Below are 15,027 nucleotides of genomic sequence, written 5' to 3'. Positions count from 1 at the left end.
TGTGCGACTAAAAGTGCACTTGTCTGGAATTAATAAAGAAATGATGAATACAAAAATATTCAGTATACGAAGATTAGCCTACGCATGTTTTTCTTTACCTGAAAGACACAAGTTAGAATCTTTTCATTATAGTTTTGAATAGATCAGAGTGCTCTTTCCAGCACAATAATAACTTATTCATAGTGCATCTGGGTAACATGTCAGCCCACCAGTGCTGTTATGGTGTTGTTAGAGGAACGGTTACTGATAGGAGTGACAGACTGAGCAAAGGTCTGCAGAGGCTGAAGTTCTGCCAACCTTATTTCATTTATCAGTCTAGTGGATATTATTTTAATGCTTAATTTAATTTAATGTATGTATTTCACATGATATAGTGTGGATGACACAGTGGGCTTTCATGTGGTTTAATAAAAATCCCGTCATATTAAGTTATCAAAATACCCCTGAAATTCACTTCCAGGGGGCAAATATTGCCACTTAAAACGTATGCATGGCGTTGAAAATTCTTCATATTCCACGCTTCTATGTTCTAAATATACTTATCCATTATATTTTCATAGTCTCACCTTCATATTCCTCCCAAACAACAGATGTCACTACACATCTTTCTATCTGTATCATAGCGAGCGAATTAGAATCACCACGGTAACCGTCGCGTCCATTGGGCGTCATCGACTCCAGTGTTTTCAAAATGGAGAGGTTGACAAGTACATAGAGAACGTGCAACGACTCATGAATGTTGATTTATTTTGATGATCGCGCATAGAAAATAACGCAAAGACATGAAGTCAGACGTGGAGGAGTTGATGCCCAGACTTCTGCCGGTGGAGTCTTGCGACACGGATGAATTTATTTCAAACGAACCTCCCAGAAACCCTCAAGAATATCTTAGACAGGTCCAGTAAGTCATTCTTCAATATTTATATCTTTTCAAAGTAGACGCAAGTACAACTTCATTTATATAAGCACCAGGTTTTACAAAGTGCTTTACATACGCACATAAATATTAAGTACTTTACGTACTGAAGGAGAACATAATATAAGAAAAATAATGAATAGAATAAAATAGAGATTACACAGTTTTAATACAACATTTTTAATGAAAAACGTTACAAAACTTTGGATTTTAATCTGTTTTGTATATTATTATCTTTTTACAGGAGGGAAGCGTCTCTGTGCCCAGATGTTGTTGTTGCACAAATTGATCCAAAGAAGCTGAAGAAGAAGCAGTCTGTGAATGTGTCTGTGAGTGGGACAAGTGAGTGACTAGTAAATTGTAAATCTTATGTGTGTTATAATTTTGCATGTTTTGTTTCACAGATCACAGGTTGTCTGGCTGCACCTCAGGGTTTCTCTCCTAGCTTGAAATGGCAGCAACAACAAGTCAGCAAATTTTCAGAAATCAGACAGGTGTTCAATTTTAACTGCACTAGTTACGAAATCAAGTATCTAGCATTTGGTATCTAGTTTAGTATCGTCACTATATCTCTGTCTTGTTTCAGAGTGTTAACAAGCATCGTCAGCATTGGAATGCTCAGTTTTTGGATGATAATGTTGTCATGGTAAGACAATTAATATCTGGACAGAAGTTTAACATGAAAAAGGTGTTTTAAAAGCAAATGCTTCTCTCCCCTTTTAGCCCAAAACTGAAGATGAGGATGGATGGAGGAGGTTCTGCTTGGGTGAGAATGTTTGTCTGGACGTTCAGCTGAAAGAAGAAGACAACATTAACCCGGGTCTTGATTATGTCAAGGTACCAATTCCACCTTTATCAGATCATAAACACATTGTGATAGTTGTTTTCAGCATGAATAGATTACATCAAGAAGATTTATTATCACACCATGAGCATTCGGTCATGATTTGATGTCCTTGAATCTCTTTTTATCAGACTGGTTTCCCACCTTTCCTGAGCATTGTCAGCAAATTAAACCAGGTAAGTGTCATTTGATAGCAGCTGTGATGATCATTCATATATAAAACGCATATTAATCGAATATTTAACTGTCGTTTCATTGCATTCTCTGTTCAGTCAACCATCTCTGCCGTGCTTGAGTATTTAATCAATTGGTTTGAGGAGAGAGATTTTGTACCTCAGCTGGTAAGTTCACTTGCTCCAGTTTGTCGTATCCATATGCATCAGGACCTGACTTTGATATTGTTCTTTTGAGATATGTTTAAGGAGTTTAAATAATTTCCCCCTGGATTTAAAATGTAAGTTTTTTAGCTTTTAGTATGAAAATGTTAGCCTTAAGGTTATGAATAAGCTGGTGTTTCAAAACAATGAAAAAAAAAAATCGCATTTAGGAGATATAAGCATTCAAAACTTACAGTCTCTCACTTCCGCTAAAATGGATCACGGATTTTCATGACATCACTGTGGACTTCAGCTTCTCATCAGATCTTCTGCCCAATCAAATGGTCTCTAGAATCTGAAGTCCCGCCCCCTCCTACACTATCAACAGACGCTGAAGCTGCGGCTGAAATCGGTCACTTGTTCATACATTTACTGTTTTCTACATGGTGAATGACAAATAGTGCACTATACAGGGGACAGGGAACGATTCAGACAGTGTAAATATGCTTTCTTTTGAGGCGAATGAAGTCTGGTTTCACATTAGTGTCACGTGAACCGCAGCGCACACAGTCTGCTCCAGTCCAGAGACATGATAGCACAGAGCGGATCATATCCGTGGACACATTTGAATTCTGCACAGAATGCTTTATTTTACTATATAGGAGATTAGGAGGAGAAACGGTTAGAGATTAGAGGGAAACGGAGGTTTTACCGAGCTCTACAGCTCTGGCCGAGCTGTGATATAAACTAAATGCTATTGGCTATTTTAAAAAAGGGGCAGGGCTGATATATCGCCCTGTCTTCTTGTTTCAGTTGAAATTACGTCATCACATTGAATAATGCTGCACGTTCCAAGACTCTTTAGTGGACCTTTAAAGTTATCATGAAACAGAAGTTGCGATAGTCTTTTCTTCCCTATTTTGACGTATATCTGAGTGAAACGGCTTCTCGAACAAGAAAAAATGTAGATTTTGTCCATCAGAAATTGGACGGTTGTGGTTTTCCATTGGTCGATCTCATGTGAGTGACAGGTTGCCCCGCCCTCGCACCAGTTAACGCATCATTAGAGAATAAAAGAGATGTTATTGGAAGAGGGAGAAGTTATTTTGATTAAAGATCACGTAAAAAAAAAAAAAAGAAAGAATGATGTGCACGAATAAATAATTTATGATAAATACTGCAATATTCCATTAAAAAAAGGAATTGTCAGTTTTGATTTCATTGTGACTTTAAAAGATTGCATATACAATACTATGGAAAGGTATTATTAAACTGTATTTACTCAGTTTATTTGTACATTTCATACACTCTAACATTTATCTTCACAGGGCAGATGGCTATATGCATTGCTAGCGTGCCTTGAGAAGCCGCTGCTTCCTGAAGCACATTCCCTTATCAGACAGTTGGCAAGACGCTGCTCCACAGTGCGTGCCAATCTGGTAAACACCTTTTGCTTTGCTCTGAATTAAAAGCTGAGGTATCACTATTTTCTCCATGGCTGCTGTTGCAGTTGCGCAAGTGAAGGCTTGTTTGTTGACAGCCTAAAATAAGTTCTCTAAAATAGACTGAATTTTCTCTTCCAGGAGAGTATAGATGATGATCGTTTGTCAGCTCTTAACTTGATGATTTGTATTGTTGCCAGGTAACTGACATGTGCTGTTATAGCCAGATTTAGTGTTTCCTGAAATATGTGCAGGTGTTCTTATGAAGTATAATCACAATTCTCTCTGTTTAAGGTATTTTGAGCAAAATGATTTGGCTGACAAAGACTGAGAAACAGATGGAAGAGCCTTTGTGAAGAAAATTCATGTGAATTGGAGGAACTATGAGAGATACTCAGGAGGAGATTTTGTAGAATATAGAAAGACTATATAATATTTTGCCAAATTTCACTGGGTTCCAAGTAATATTAAAGTAGACCTGTTACATCTACAAATGACTGTCTTTTTGAATCATTGGTATTGTTAAATAAAACCTAATTTTTGACACTTGGTATTTCATTGTCATGGTGTTGTTGTCCTGTTCTGCCAAGTAAAACCATGTCAGATTTATTAAATGACTCACAAAAAAAAAAAAAAAAAAAAAAAAAAAAAATCCAATTTTAATGAAAATGTTATGAAAATGAAAGACATTTCCCTTGCAAAAAATATCATGGTAGTTTCAGCCAAAATTGTTAAAGATAATTTTAAATTTGATATCTTTTTCAAAAAGTGTAAGACACTTTCAAGAATGGTTCTGTAATTTTGTTTTAATTTAATTAAATTATCTTTTTTTTTCCTGTAAGTTTTTTGATGTCACTGTTGATGCCACTTCAAATTTCTCACACAAGTAATTATTAGCATTTATTTAATGAAATTATATATATTATATGAATTTATATATTATATTAATTAAATATAGGCATTCATTTAATAAATAAAAAGATAACAATGTCATAGAAATGGTATGCAAGATGAAGAGAGATTTTTCAAGAAACTTGGTCAAAATTAATAATAAATGAAACAAAATAATATATAGTTAATCCATTTATGGGGTTTCTTGCATATTTGGAATATTTTTCATGATTAAAAAATCTAGGGACGTTTGTAACTGTTATCAGCATTATTTGAAATTCTTAGATAAAGTTGTAATGAAGGCAAAAAAAAAAAAAAAAAAAAAAATCTATTTGAGACATATAGAAACATGTTTGCATCTGCTGGTCTGACACTGTGTTAGTTCACCCCAAAATTAAATTTCTGTCATTAATTACTCACCCTCATGTCATTCCAAACCCGCAAGACCTTCATTCATCTTCAGAACAAAAACATGACGGGGAAGAGGAGAAACTGTTTGATAAAGTCGTTATTTTTGTTTTGTTTTTGCGCACAAAAAGTATTCTTGTCGCTTCATAACATTAAGGTTGAACCACTGTAGTCATGTTATGTCTTTACTTCTTCTCTGGACCTTGAATGCGGTAATTTCGTTGCTTTCTATGGGAGATACAAAACCTCTCGGATTTCATCAAACATGTCTTAATTTGTGTTCCGAAGATGAACGAAGGTCTTGCGGGTTTAGAACGACATGAGGGTGAGTAATTAATGACAGAAAATTTATTTTTGGGTGAACTAACACTTTAATTATTTTTTCTCATGATCATCGATTACCATCACCTCGACGGTGATCCTGTCAATCACATGGGCGGTTCTTGCGCGCCACCTGTGTGTGGGGTTTCTATATGCAGGACCGCCCATGTGATCAGTGCTACTCGCCTTCATTGAGTCGAGCGCGCGCACGACGCTCCACGCGCTGCTGGAAAACGAAGAGCAAGATGGCGGTGGCCGTGCGAAGTTTGCAAGACCAGCTTGAAAAAGCCAAGGAAAGCTTAAAGAGCGTAGACGAAAATATTCGGAAATTAACCGGCAGAGATCCGAGTGAATTAAGGTATTACTTGGTGGAAGCATTTTAATCAGTAACGTTTATTTGATGGAAAATAAGCCAGGGCCTGTTAGCAAGCTAAGACTGCGGCTAACGCACAAGCTAAAGTATCACATGTGTTTTAATTTCAGCGATTAAACCATCGATATGATACACTGGTCGTCTTTATATTTGTGCAGTGATATCTCACAGCTATCTAAACCACACAGGTCCCATAAATAAATATTCTGGAGAGCTAGCAGCATAATGAAAGCATAACGATACGCCTTATAAAAGAAATTCTGTATAATGAAGGCTCGTATAATCTAGCATTAGTAACATGTTAATTAGATTAAAAACAAGGTTCTCTCCGAAGATTAATCATTAGAGTTTAACTACTTGCAAATTGTAAAGGTTATACATTAGTCCTACATGGACTTCCTGCTTTGTCGTTGTTTTAATTAAGTGATGCGTGTTTCTGGTTTTTCATCCAAATATTTAGGGACCCAACACAGTATTGTATTTGGTTTTCATGCAAAAGCAACAACAATGTACTCTAGATGCGCTTTATAAGGCCATGTTTGTTTGTTCTTTTTATTAAAACGGTGTGTTTGGACAGGACAAGGGAGAGCTTGTTGGTGTGTGTTTTTTATTTTTTTTTATTTTTTATAAATAACATCAATAGCCTTTATTTACGTCACAGCCTTGAACATGATTTTGGTACGTGTGTCAGATGGTATTATGGGAATCATTCTTATTCTGGAGTGCGTTTGATTGGACACACATCTATGTAGTGCAAGATGAGTCATCAGTAAATTGCAACCGTGCCTGCCCACTTTTTTTTTTTTTCAGCGGCTTTGGTTCCAGAAGTTTTCATTCATTTTCTTATAGAGATTTTTAGAGTTAACAACATTGTAGACCACAGTAGGTCCGTCTTTAAAGGTTAACAAGTTATTGTACAAAATCAATTTCCCTATGAAGAAAATGAATGACAATTTTACTTATTGAACATGCCAGTTGCACACTCTAGTTGTTCAATTTATAAGTTGTTTTAGTGGGTATATCTGCAGATATTTAGTTAGCTTTGAGGCTTAAAGTTTACAAAACTCATATTCTGATTTAATGGGTTCTGATATTACAGGTTTGACTGATAATTCAAATGTGCAAAATACATTATGGTTGGCTTAATTCTTGTTGCGTTTTATTTTTCTTTAATGGTTTTTGCTCTTGGTTTGTGGATGGTTTTGGGTTCTTTGTGCTGAATGAGATGAATTTGTGGCAAAGAATTATAGGATTTGAGTGGATGCAGCAAAAGCAATGCACTTTCTCTTCCATTTTCAAGGTTGATAGTCCCTCCTGTTTGCATGTTATAATTGCATTTACTGTTGTCTATGTCTGTTGCTTGTCAGTTAATATCCACTGATCTAGATTATGGGATTGAGAAATGTATGTGTGTTGCTGAGCAAGAAGTTGCACAGTCAGTCTTGAAATTTGCTGTTCTTTAGTTTAAAGCTTATTTTTAACTCTGCATCTTTTAACTTTTGCCTTTTCCAGACCGGGTCAAACTAGGAGACTGTCCATCACAGGCCCAGGTGGAGGTAGGGGGCGTGGAATCAATTTGCTGAGGTAAGAATCTGTTTTTTTTTTTTTTTTTTTTTTTTTTCTTCTCTCTGAAAATACTTGTAATAAGTCGGGGCTCCAGACTGCGACCAAATGGTTGCATTTTTGCTGCCTTTTTTCCTGCTGGTGTGACTACATTGCCCAACTGAAAAGCTGCCACTTCTGTTGCATATGAGAAACATCAACCCACAAATGAAACAAAACCGTGCTATTCGTTTTTCAGAACAGGTACTCGCAGGCCGTTCTTGAGCACACGTCACCGTTACTACACAGCGCTGGGACATCCAGTGAGAAAACATTCAAATTTGCCGCCGTATTAATACAATTGCTGCAAGACATAGTGAGAAGTATGCATTTTCAGCGCAGAATTGTTATAAACCATATCAGATCAAACAGCGCTGATGTGGAAACCAGGAGAAATGTTGTACCATGAACGAAAAAGTTATAGAAGACTTTTCAATCCACAAATCACCAACATTTACCATAGATTTAAAATGGTAATGCTAACCGTAACCATGGTATTATGGCAGAAATAGTCTTTTTTTTTATTTTATTTTATTTTTTTACATTATTCATATCAGGGTTCGTACAACCTTTGAGGGTGAAATTCAAGGGCTTCATACTTTTTCCAGCACTTCAAAGCTCTAAATATTATCAAATTTTATTTTTTTAAATTTTATTTGTAAAACTTTAAAGATGTAGGAAAACTAATGCTTCATAGCCAACAAACACTTTAAAAAAGACATGAAATTACCACTATAACTAGTAGATGGTGGCAGAGGAGCACTTATTGATTTATTAGACATTTCCATTCCCTAATATATGGGAAAAAAAGTAGGAAGTTACAGTCTCATGAAAAACAAAAACTTTTCTTCAAATTGAGACTGAGTTACACAGAAAGCAGGTAAAGAGCACTCCTTTTATAATCACTGAAGCTGTCTGTCAGTTCAGTATAATACTATAGAAGAACAATGGTTCATTTAATAAGCATAGAATATTTAAATTTTCCCTATAAAAATTAGTGTTTTGCATATTACTGTTAATGAAAGTTAATTTTTATCTGCATCTCAATTCAAGTTCAGTGCTTTACTGTCAAATTTCCAAAAAAACAAGCATGTAATTTTATTAGTAACTGTACTTATTAATGCAAACTAGGGCTGACACGGTATTAGATTTTTCACACCGTGGTTATTGTGGCCAAAAGAATTCACAATATCAATATATCGTGATATCTATAGAATCCTTGGGAGGAAAAATGTATCAGTCAAATTAACTTTTACTTTATTTAGTTTTTCTTTTTCAGGGTTGCGCACATTAAGTCAAATTTAAGGATTTTTAAGACCTGAAGAAATAAACATTAATACTAGCCTAGTAGCCTGTACATTAGGGCTGTTACCAATCAAAAGAAAACATCAACAAAATCCATCTTTGCAGTACAGAGGTGACACAGAATGAGTGGCATTAATATATTTACACAGCACTTACAATTTGTCTACATAAATTTAATTCAATATCTAAATATGGAATTATTTCTAATTTTAACTTTTTAATTAAAATGTACTTTAAATATGAAACTAAACTGCCAGTAGGTGGCAGCAAGTCACTGTCTTAATGAGTGAGGGAGTCATTCATTCAACCGATTTGTTCAAATGACTGATTCATTCAAGAACGAAGCAAGTGACCGTCTTTAATGGGTCATTTAATCATTAATTAAACTGATTCGTTCAAAACGTGGATTCAGTCAGTATAACAAACATTTCTGTCTGTTGCACGGGGGCTTTGTTCTGCTGTTCATAATTTTGAAATTTTCGTTGGCAAAATAAAGAAAAAAAACAGTAAACAGTATTAACGATACTGTCTAAAATTTAACTTGCATTGTTTATTTAACAAGTTAAATGAACATAGAATTTGTGCTGATTTGGGGAAAACGGCACTCTTGCTTGTGTTATTGTAATACAACTACATCTTATGATATAATGACAAACTCGTCGGGGCAAAAATGCCTGTGTATCTTGAATTTTGAGGGCATATAACTGCATGCATAGCTATATCACGCTGAGTAAGACAAGTAAATAAAACGTGGTACTACGGTATATTGCGACACCCCAATGCAAACCATTAATAATTTTATGATTTAAATCAACGTTATGATTAAAAATCAGGTGCTGGTGTCACCATCTATAGTACTTAGTGGCACCGGTGCTGCTGCTTTCAAATGTTAGTCTGGAGTCCTGTAAGTACATGTTGGATTTGTCCTTAATTTCTTTCAACCCCTCTCAGGCGTGGACTCTCAGATAGCGGTGTAGGACCCCCAGCCAAACAGAGAGACATCGAAGGGGCACTCTTGAGGTGAGGTATCTCTCACCATTCTAGATAGGTTGTGAAATAACAGTTCATGTTCGCGGGTTTCCAAATGTATTTACAGCTTGTCTCTCAAACTAGGCTGGCAGGGGATCAGCGAGCCAGGAGAGATTCACGCCATGACAGCGACGCTGAGGATGATGACGATGTCAAAAAAGTATGCAGACCACATTTGCCCCCCATCTCTCTCATGTAGATTTGTTCCCTTATTGTTTGAATCATGCTTTTGTTTTCTATCTATAGCCAGCGTTGCAGTCATCTGTGGTTGCTACCTCCAAAGAACGTACGCGCCGAGATCTTATTCAAGATCAGACCATGGACGAGAGAGGAAAGCAGAGGTACTGCTTTTGTTTTGGACAATGTCTGAAAACTTTAATTATTTTCTTGTTTTTCCACTGCAAATTTTCTTGAATTAATTTAAAAATTATTCTTTTATCTTACTCAGAAACCGGCGCATGTTTGGCCTATTGATGGGAACATTGCAGAAGTTTAAACAGGAGTCTACTGTGTCCACAGAGCGGGTAGACATATGCTATGATTTTTGTGCCTTTTTTTTTTTTTTTGGTGTCCTATCTTTTTGGTTCCTTTTTATGAGGCTATTTTCTGATAAATTCGTCTAGAACAGGGATGGGTAAACTCTGTCCTGGAGTGCCACTGTCCTGCAGAGTTTAGCTCCAACCCTGATCAAATTTGCCTGCCTGTATCCTTCTAGTAATCCTGAAGGCATTTATTAACTGGTTTGTAACAGGTGTGTTTGATTAGGGTTGGAGCTAAACTATGCAGGACAGTGGCCCTTCAGGACCAAATTTGCCCATCCCTGGTCTTGAATGACTTTATTTATATTCAGTTCACATTTATAGAGTCAGCGAACTGCACACAACACTAAGTTGAACTATATCTGAAACAAAGTGCTGCTTTAATTTTAAAACTTCATGTTCTTTCCCCCCTCCAGTTAAAAAGACGGCAAGAAATTGAGCAGAAATTGGAAGTGCAGGCAGAACAGGAGCGTAAAAAAGTTGAGAGTGAAAGGAGAGAGCTCTTTGAAGAGAGACGTGCCAAACAAACCGAGCTGCGACTTCTGGAGCACAAAGTGGAGCTCGCTCAACTGGTATGTCTCTCAGCTTCCGGGCTCTTTTATTGTATGCTTGCAGTAATTTTTTTTGATAGACTGTCCTTGGTCTGACTTTTCTATACATGCGTTGTTCTCATGTAAATTCAGCAAGAGGAGTGGAATGCACACAATACAAAGCTCATCAAGTTCATTCGCACGAAGACCAAGCCCCCAATCTTCTACCTGCCTGGGCGAATGTGCTCCGCTACTCAAAAGCTCCTGGAGGAGTCTCAGAAAAAATTAAATGGTAAGTGTTTCTTGTTGTTGTTTTTTTTTTCTTCATTTTCATGGCTTATTTTTTTAGACCCAGTTTAAGCACCTGGTATTTACTTTTTGCCTAATGTTCATTGCACCATACCAAACATTTAAGTAGCTTTAAGGTACTTAAGATCTAAAACAGTAATATGATTCAAGGCGTGTTTTCTACAGTATTTCACTGATTGAACACAGAACTGTACTGTAGTGCAACATGCTATATTCCATCTAAAATTGTTTTAAACATTTTGCTAGTTCTTGTATAATCATGCTTGCAGATATGACTTCGTTATTTATTAAGGGACTACATAGACTATTGGAATCGAATAATCCCATAGGACCATTTCAAATGAAGCTAAAAAGGTGTTTTAAAAATAATTTGTGATCAGTTACATGAAATACTACTGCTTCTATTTTTTTTCCACTTAAAATAGGTGGTGATTTGAAAATCTTATGTATGCATTTTTTTTGGGTGAATTTTCCAGGTGTTTTTGATGAAAGACGCGAAGCCTTTGCTGAGCAACTCAACAAAATGGAGGCTCGGCCAAGGCGTCAGTCCCAGAGGACAGGTGACAGAGAAATGGAGGATAGCCGTCGGGCTGAAGAGACGAAGAAAGAAGATCAAGAGGAGGGTAAGGCTGGAGTAGGGCGGACAGGTAACAGGCATGATGTGGAGATTGAGGATGAGGAGGAAGATGTAGTGGAGGAGGAAGGAGAGGAGAGCTCAGAGATCAGGGAGAGGGAGGGGGAGCAGGAGCAGGCCGAGGAGAACGATAAACATGAGAGTGAGAGGAAGGCAGAGGAAGATGAGGAGGAGGACGAGGAGGAGGATGTGGGAGCAGTTAAGGAAGACGAGGAAGAGCAGATGGAGGTCACGGAAGTTGTGAGGGAGGTTGAGGCGGAGAGTAAGTTGCAGGTTGAGAGTCCAGAAGCCATAGTTGAGGAGGTAGGTAATGTGAAAAGGGAGGAAGAGCAGGAGACCGAGAATGAGACTCAGCAGGACGTCGTAACGGACTCTCAGCATACCCCCGAAAGCCAGATGGAAACACAGCCTGAGGAGTGTAAAGAGCCTAAACTGGACATCCCAACCCCTGGTGTGACAGAACATGACACCAAACAAGATGACGCTGCGCCTGAGACCCAACAGCCACAGCTTGAACCTGACCCAGAAGTCCCCTCTCAAGAGCAGAGCCAAGAACCGTCAGTCCAACTGCAAGGAGCCAAAGCGGACACAAAGGAAGCTGGCGAGGAGGCCGATGACGCTCGCGGACGCACCAAAGTCCGGGAAAAGAGGAGCAAGAGCCGAAGTAGCAGCAGCTCCTCTTCCAGTTCCTCTTCAAGCTCATCATCCAGTGGATCCAGCTCCTCTTCTAGTGGCTCCAGCAGCAGTTCCTCTGGTTCCTCCTCGTCGTCTTCCAGTTCACGCTCCCGCAGCCGTGGCAGGGATAGAGACGGCCGAGACCACAAACGCCGTCGGAGACCGTCGGACAGGGAGCGTAGGAAGAGCGGCAGCGAGAGGGGACACAAGTCCTCCAAAGGCAGCGGACGGGAAAGCAAGGGGTCCAAAGACAAGAACTCCAAACCTGACAGGAAGAGGAGTCCGGAAGGAAGCAGGTCAGGGAGAAGGTCCTCCAGAAGCGAGAGAGATCGGAAGTCTGATCGAAAGGAACGACGTTGAGAAGATGATGCTTCCAGTCTTGCATAATTTCTTCAAGGCCGTTGTGTGGTTACCTTAGTTTTTTGAGGTGCAGTTGCCTTGCTGTTTTTGAGTAGGTTTTACATTTGAAGTCTCCATCTCCGTCTTTTTCTTTTTTTTTTTTTCCCTTCTAGTTTTGTCTGGCAACTGGTTATTTCAGTGTATCTTGGAATTTTTAAGATTTATAAACTCTGCTTTTACGAGCCATCACACTAAATGTATTGATTTCATGCTATATCAGAACTTCCACATTATTTGACAGAAGTAATGCTTCAAATCTGCTTCTCATGCTGATCCACCACAGTCCTACAGCTGATCCACCACAGTCTTGCCAGTTCCTGCCACTGACTTTTTAAGTTATGTGATGCCATACTAACGTGACTTTTAACATTCAGTGAATATCAAGCATCCATTCTGACAGCATCTTGCGGTGATGAGGTTCTTTTTCTTGTTGGAGCAAAATTGTCGTCTTTTTTTTTTTTTTTTTTTGTATAAATCATTAACATGGGGAAAAAAACATTAAAGACAATTTCTCTTCACGATTCTCTTCTGGGTTTTTCATATTTTCACACGTATTCTAAATGGTTTATTTACATAGTTTTAGCATCATTTGAGACTGTGTATTCCAAAACCATATTTTCAATATTGTGACTGACAAAACTGAAAAATGTATGCTGATTTTTAATTGAACATTAGAATGAACAATTTTAGCCTAACCGATTAAGTCCCGTTAAAAAGTTTTGTTGCATTTAAATGAAACAAAGTAAAATTTGTTCTTTTCCAATCAATTTCCTTGTAGTAAAACTTGGTTTATTGTTTGCAGTTCTTTTGAGCAAATTTTGGCTTCATCTTATCAGTAATTATAATGGTGACCAGAATAAGAGCATAATTTCTCAAGTTTCTTAATTTCCTTTAAAGAAGGCATGCATTTTGTTTTATTGGCTGATCCAAAGAATAAAATGCATAAAATCTAAACTGCATAATTTGGGATTGAATGGATTCATGTTTATGTAAATGTTTTGTAAATTTCTTGTACATGCGCACAAATCTGTGAGAAACCAAATGTTCTTGAGACAGGGTTGTATTTAATTAGAAGTTAAAAGTAATTGCTGGTGTGAATTAGTAAAATGCAGCCTTCTTGAAATATACAGTAGTATGATGTACTTTTCCCCACCTCATGGTGGCAGTATTGCGTTGCAAAGCACCGTGAGAACATGCTGTATTTCCTCAGGTCTTCTGGCGTGTTTTTGTTCACTGAATCATCTGGTTGTTTCCACATTGTTAAACACAACATCAATGCAACTGTGCATACAATTTCTTATCAGACTTGGCCGTATTGAAATTGATATATAAATATGTACTTTCGCCTGCCATTTGCAAGAGTAGGCCAGAGTAGGGGCCAGTTGCATAAACTTAGTCACTATATTAAGACTGTGTCTTAAGAACTAGTTTGACCAACTTGCAGTTAACCAAGGGGTAACCAATGTTATTTTTCCAATTCCAATTACACCAATCTACCTTTTTATGTAACAGGCTTTAAAAAATTCGGACCACTCTTCAAGAAAAGAAATAGTGTCTTAACTTTTAAGACTAGTCTAAGTGGTTTATGCAACCGGCTCCAGATCGCTAGATAATTAACTTTAGAACAAATTACTATCTCTTATTCAACATTAAAAGAATGTGAGTTGTTTACATCTGAGAACTACGCAACACAAAATGGTTAATAGTAGAATAGAAATGAAAATATTAAAGATATGTAAACTGTGTAGAAATGTGTGAAATATTCTGTCTCCATCTCAAAACTAAACCTATTTACTTTCTTAATGCACAATTTGTAGGCTTATTTGAGGGGTAATGGGATAATGTTATAAATTTATGAATATATAGTATGGAGTTAATAGTGTGCCATAATTAAACAAACAAATCCAGCATTTTGCAAACAAACACGATCTGCGTTGCAAAGGAAAACTCGACTCGCAAACAAAGTGATGTGCAAATACAAAGGTCAGTTTGAGTGAAAACGCAGATGAGTAACAAATATATGCATTGTTTTACAAATAGAAATAAATGAGCCTACATCTTTCAAAAATAAATACAAACCATCCTACAAATGGCATGTAATCTTTGAACAAATACCAAATCTAGTGCATACAAACGTTTTTTTATGAGATCTCTCGGCTTGATTTTCTCATAAATGCAGTTGAGCAACAGCAGATTGCGCTTTTCTATGGGTCAATTTACACTAGTCTCCAAAGAGAAGCCCCAAAACATGCGTTTATAATAATAATTATAAACAATATAATTAAATATATTAAAATAAATTAAAATATGGCCCGGTTTCACAGACAGGGTTTAGACTAAGCCAGGATTAGACCTTAGTTCAATTAGTATATTTAAGTAGCTTTTATAAGGTTCACAAGAAAAAAACATTATGGTGTACATCTTGAGACAAAACAATGGCACTGACATATTTTAAGTTCTGTCAGAAGAAGTTGCTTTCAGTTAAAACAGCTC

General features: G+C 37.1%; 2 protein-coding genes across 2 annotated transcripts; both read left to right on the top strand.

Moving 5' to 3' along the window:
- The first annotated feature begins 650 nt into the window (after positions 1-650).
- Positions 651-4,072, top strand: gemin2 (gem (nuclear organelle) associated protein 2). Its single transcript, XM_051869421.1, has 10 exons — positions 651-901; positions 1,161-1,245; positions 1,321-1,410; positions 1,503-1,562; positions 1,640-1,753; positions 1,892-1,936; positions 2,033-2,101; positions 3,406-3,516; positions 3,661-3,719; positions 3,814-4,072. The coding sequence occupies exons 1-10, from the start codon at positions 783-785 to the stop codon at positions 3,848-3,850; spliced, it is 789 nt and encodes a 262-aa protein (XP_051725381.1). The 5' UTR covers positions 651-782; the 3' UTR covers positions 3,851-4,072.
- Positions 4,073-5,306: 1,234 nt separating this feature from the next.
- pnn (pinin, desmosome associated protein) lies at positions 5,307-13,052 on the top strand. Its single transcript, XM_051869420.1, has 9 exons — positions 5,307-5,497; positions 7,025-7,096; positions 9,371-9,439; positions 9,533-9,608; positions 9,695-9,789; positions 9,897-9,972; positions 10,404-10,559; positions 10,671-10,809; positions 11,303-13,052. The coding sequence occupies exons 1-9, from the start codon at positions 5,385-5,387 to the stop codon at positions 12,493-12,495; spliced, it is 1,989 nt and encodes a 662-aa protein (XP_051725380.1). The 5' UTR covers positions 5,307-5,384; the 3' UTR covers positions 12,496-13,052.
- The last annotated feature ends 1,975 nt before the right edge of the window (positions 13,053-15,027 follow it).

Source organism: Ctenopharyngodon idella, chromosome 17 (assembly GCF_019924925.1).
Source record: "Ctenopharyngodon idella isolate HZGC_01 chromosome 17, HZGC01, whole genome shotgun sequence".
Taxonomy (NCBI): domain Eukaryota; kingdom Metazoa; phylum Chordata; class Actinopteri; order Cypriniformes; family Xenocyprididae; genus Ctenopharyngodon; species Ctenopharyngodon idella.
This window is presented reverse-complemented; position numbering and strand designations above follow the sequence as displayed.

Bases quoted from the DNA above. Each gene is read 5' to 3' on its own strand.
- gemin2 (XM_051869421.1), top strand. From the start codon at position 783: ATGAAGTCAGACGTGGAGGAGTTGATGCCCAGACTTCTGCCGGTGGAG. The intron at 1,246-1,320 runs GTGAGTGGGACA...TTTGTTTCACAG, and splicing joins AGCAGTCTGTGAATGTGTCT to ATCACAGGTTGTCTGGCTGC. The intron at 1,563-1,639 runs GTAAGACAATTA...CTCCCCTTTTAG, and splicing joins TGGATGATAATGTTGTCATG to CCCAAAACTGAAGATGAGGA.
- pnn (XM_051869420.1), top strand. From the start codon at position 5,385: ATGGCGGTGGCCGTGCGAAGTTTGCAAGACCAGCTTGAAAAAGCCAAG. The intron at 9,440-9,532 runs GTGAGGTATCTC...CTCTCAAACTAG, and splicing joins ATCGAAGGGGCACTCTTGAG to GCTGGCAGGGGATCAGCGAG. The intron at 10,560-10,670 runs GTATGTCTCTCA...ATGTAAATTCAG, and splicing joins AAGTGGAGCTCGCTCAACTG to CAAGAGGAGTGGAATGCACA.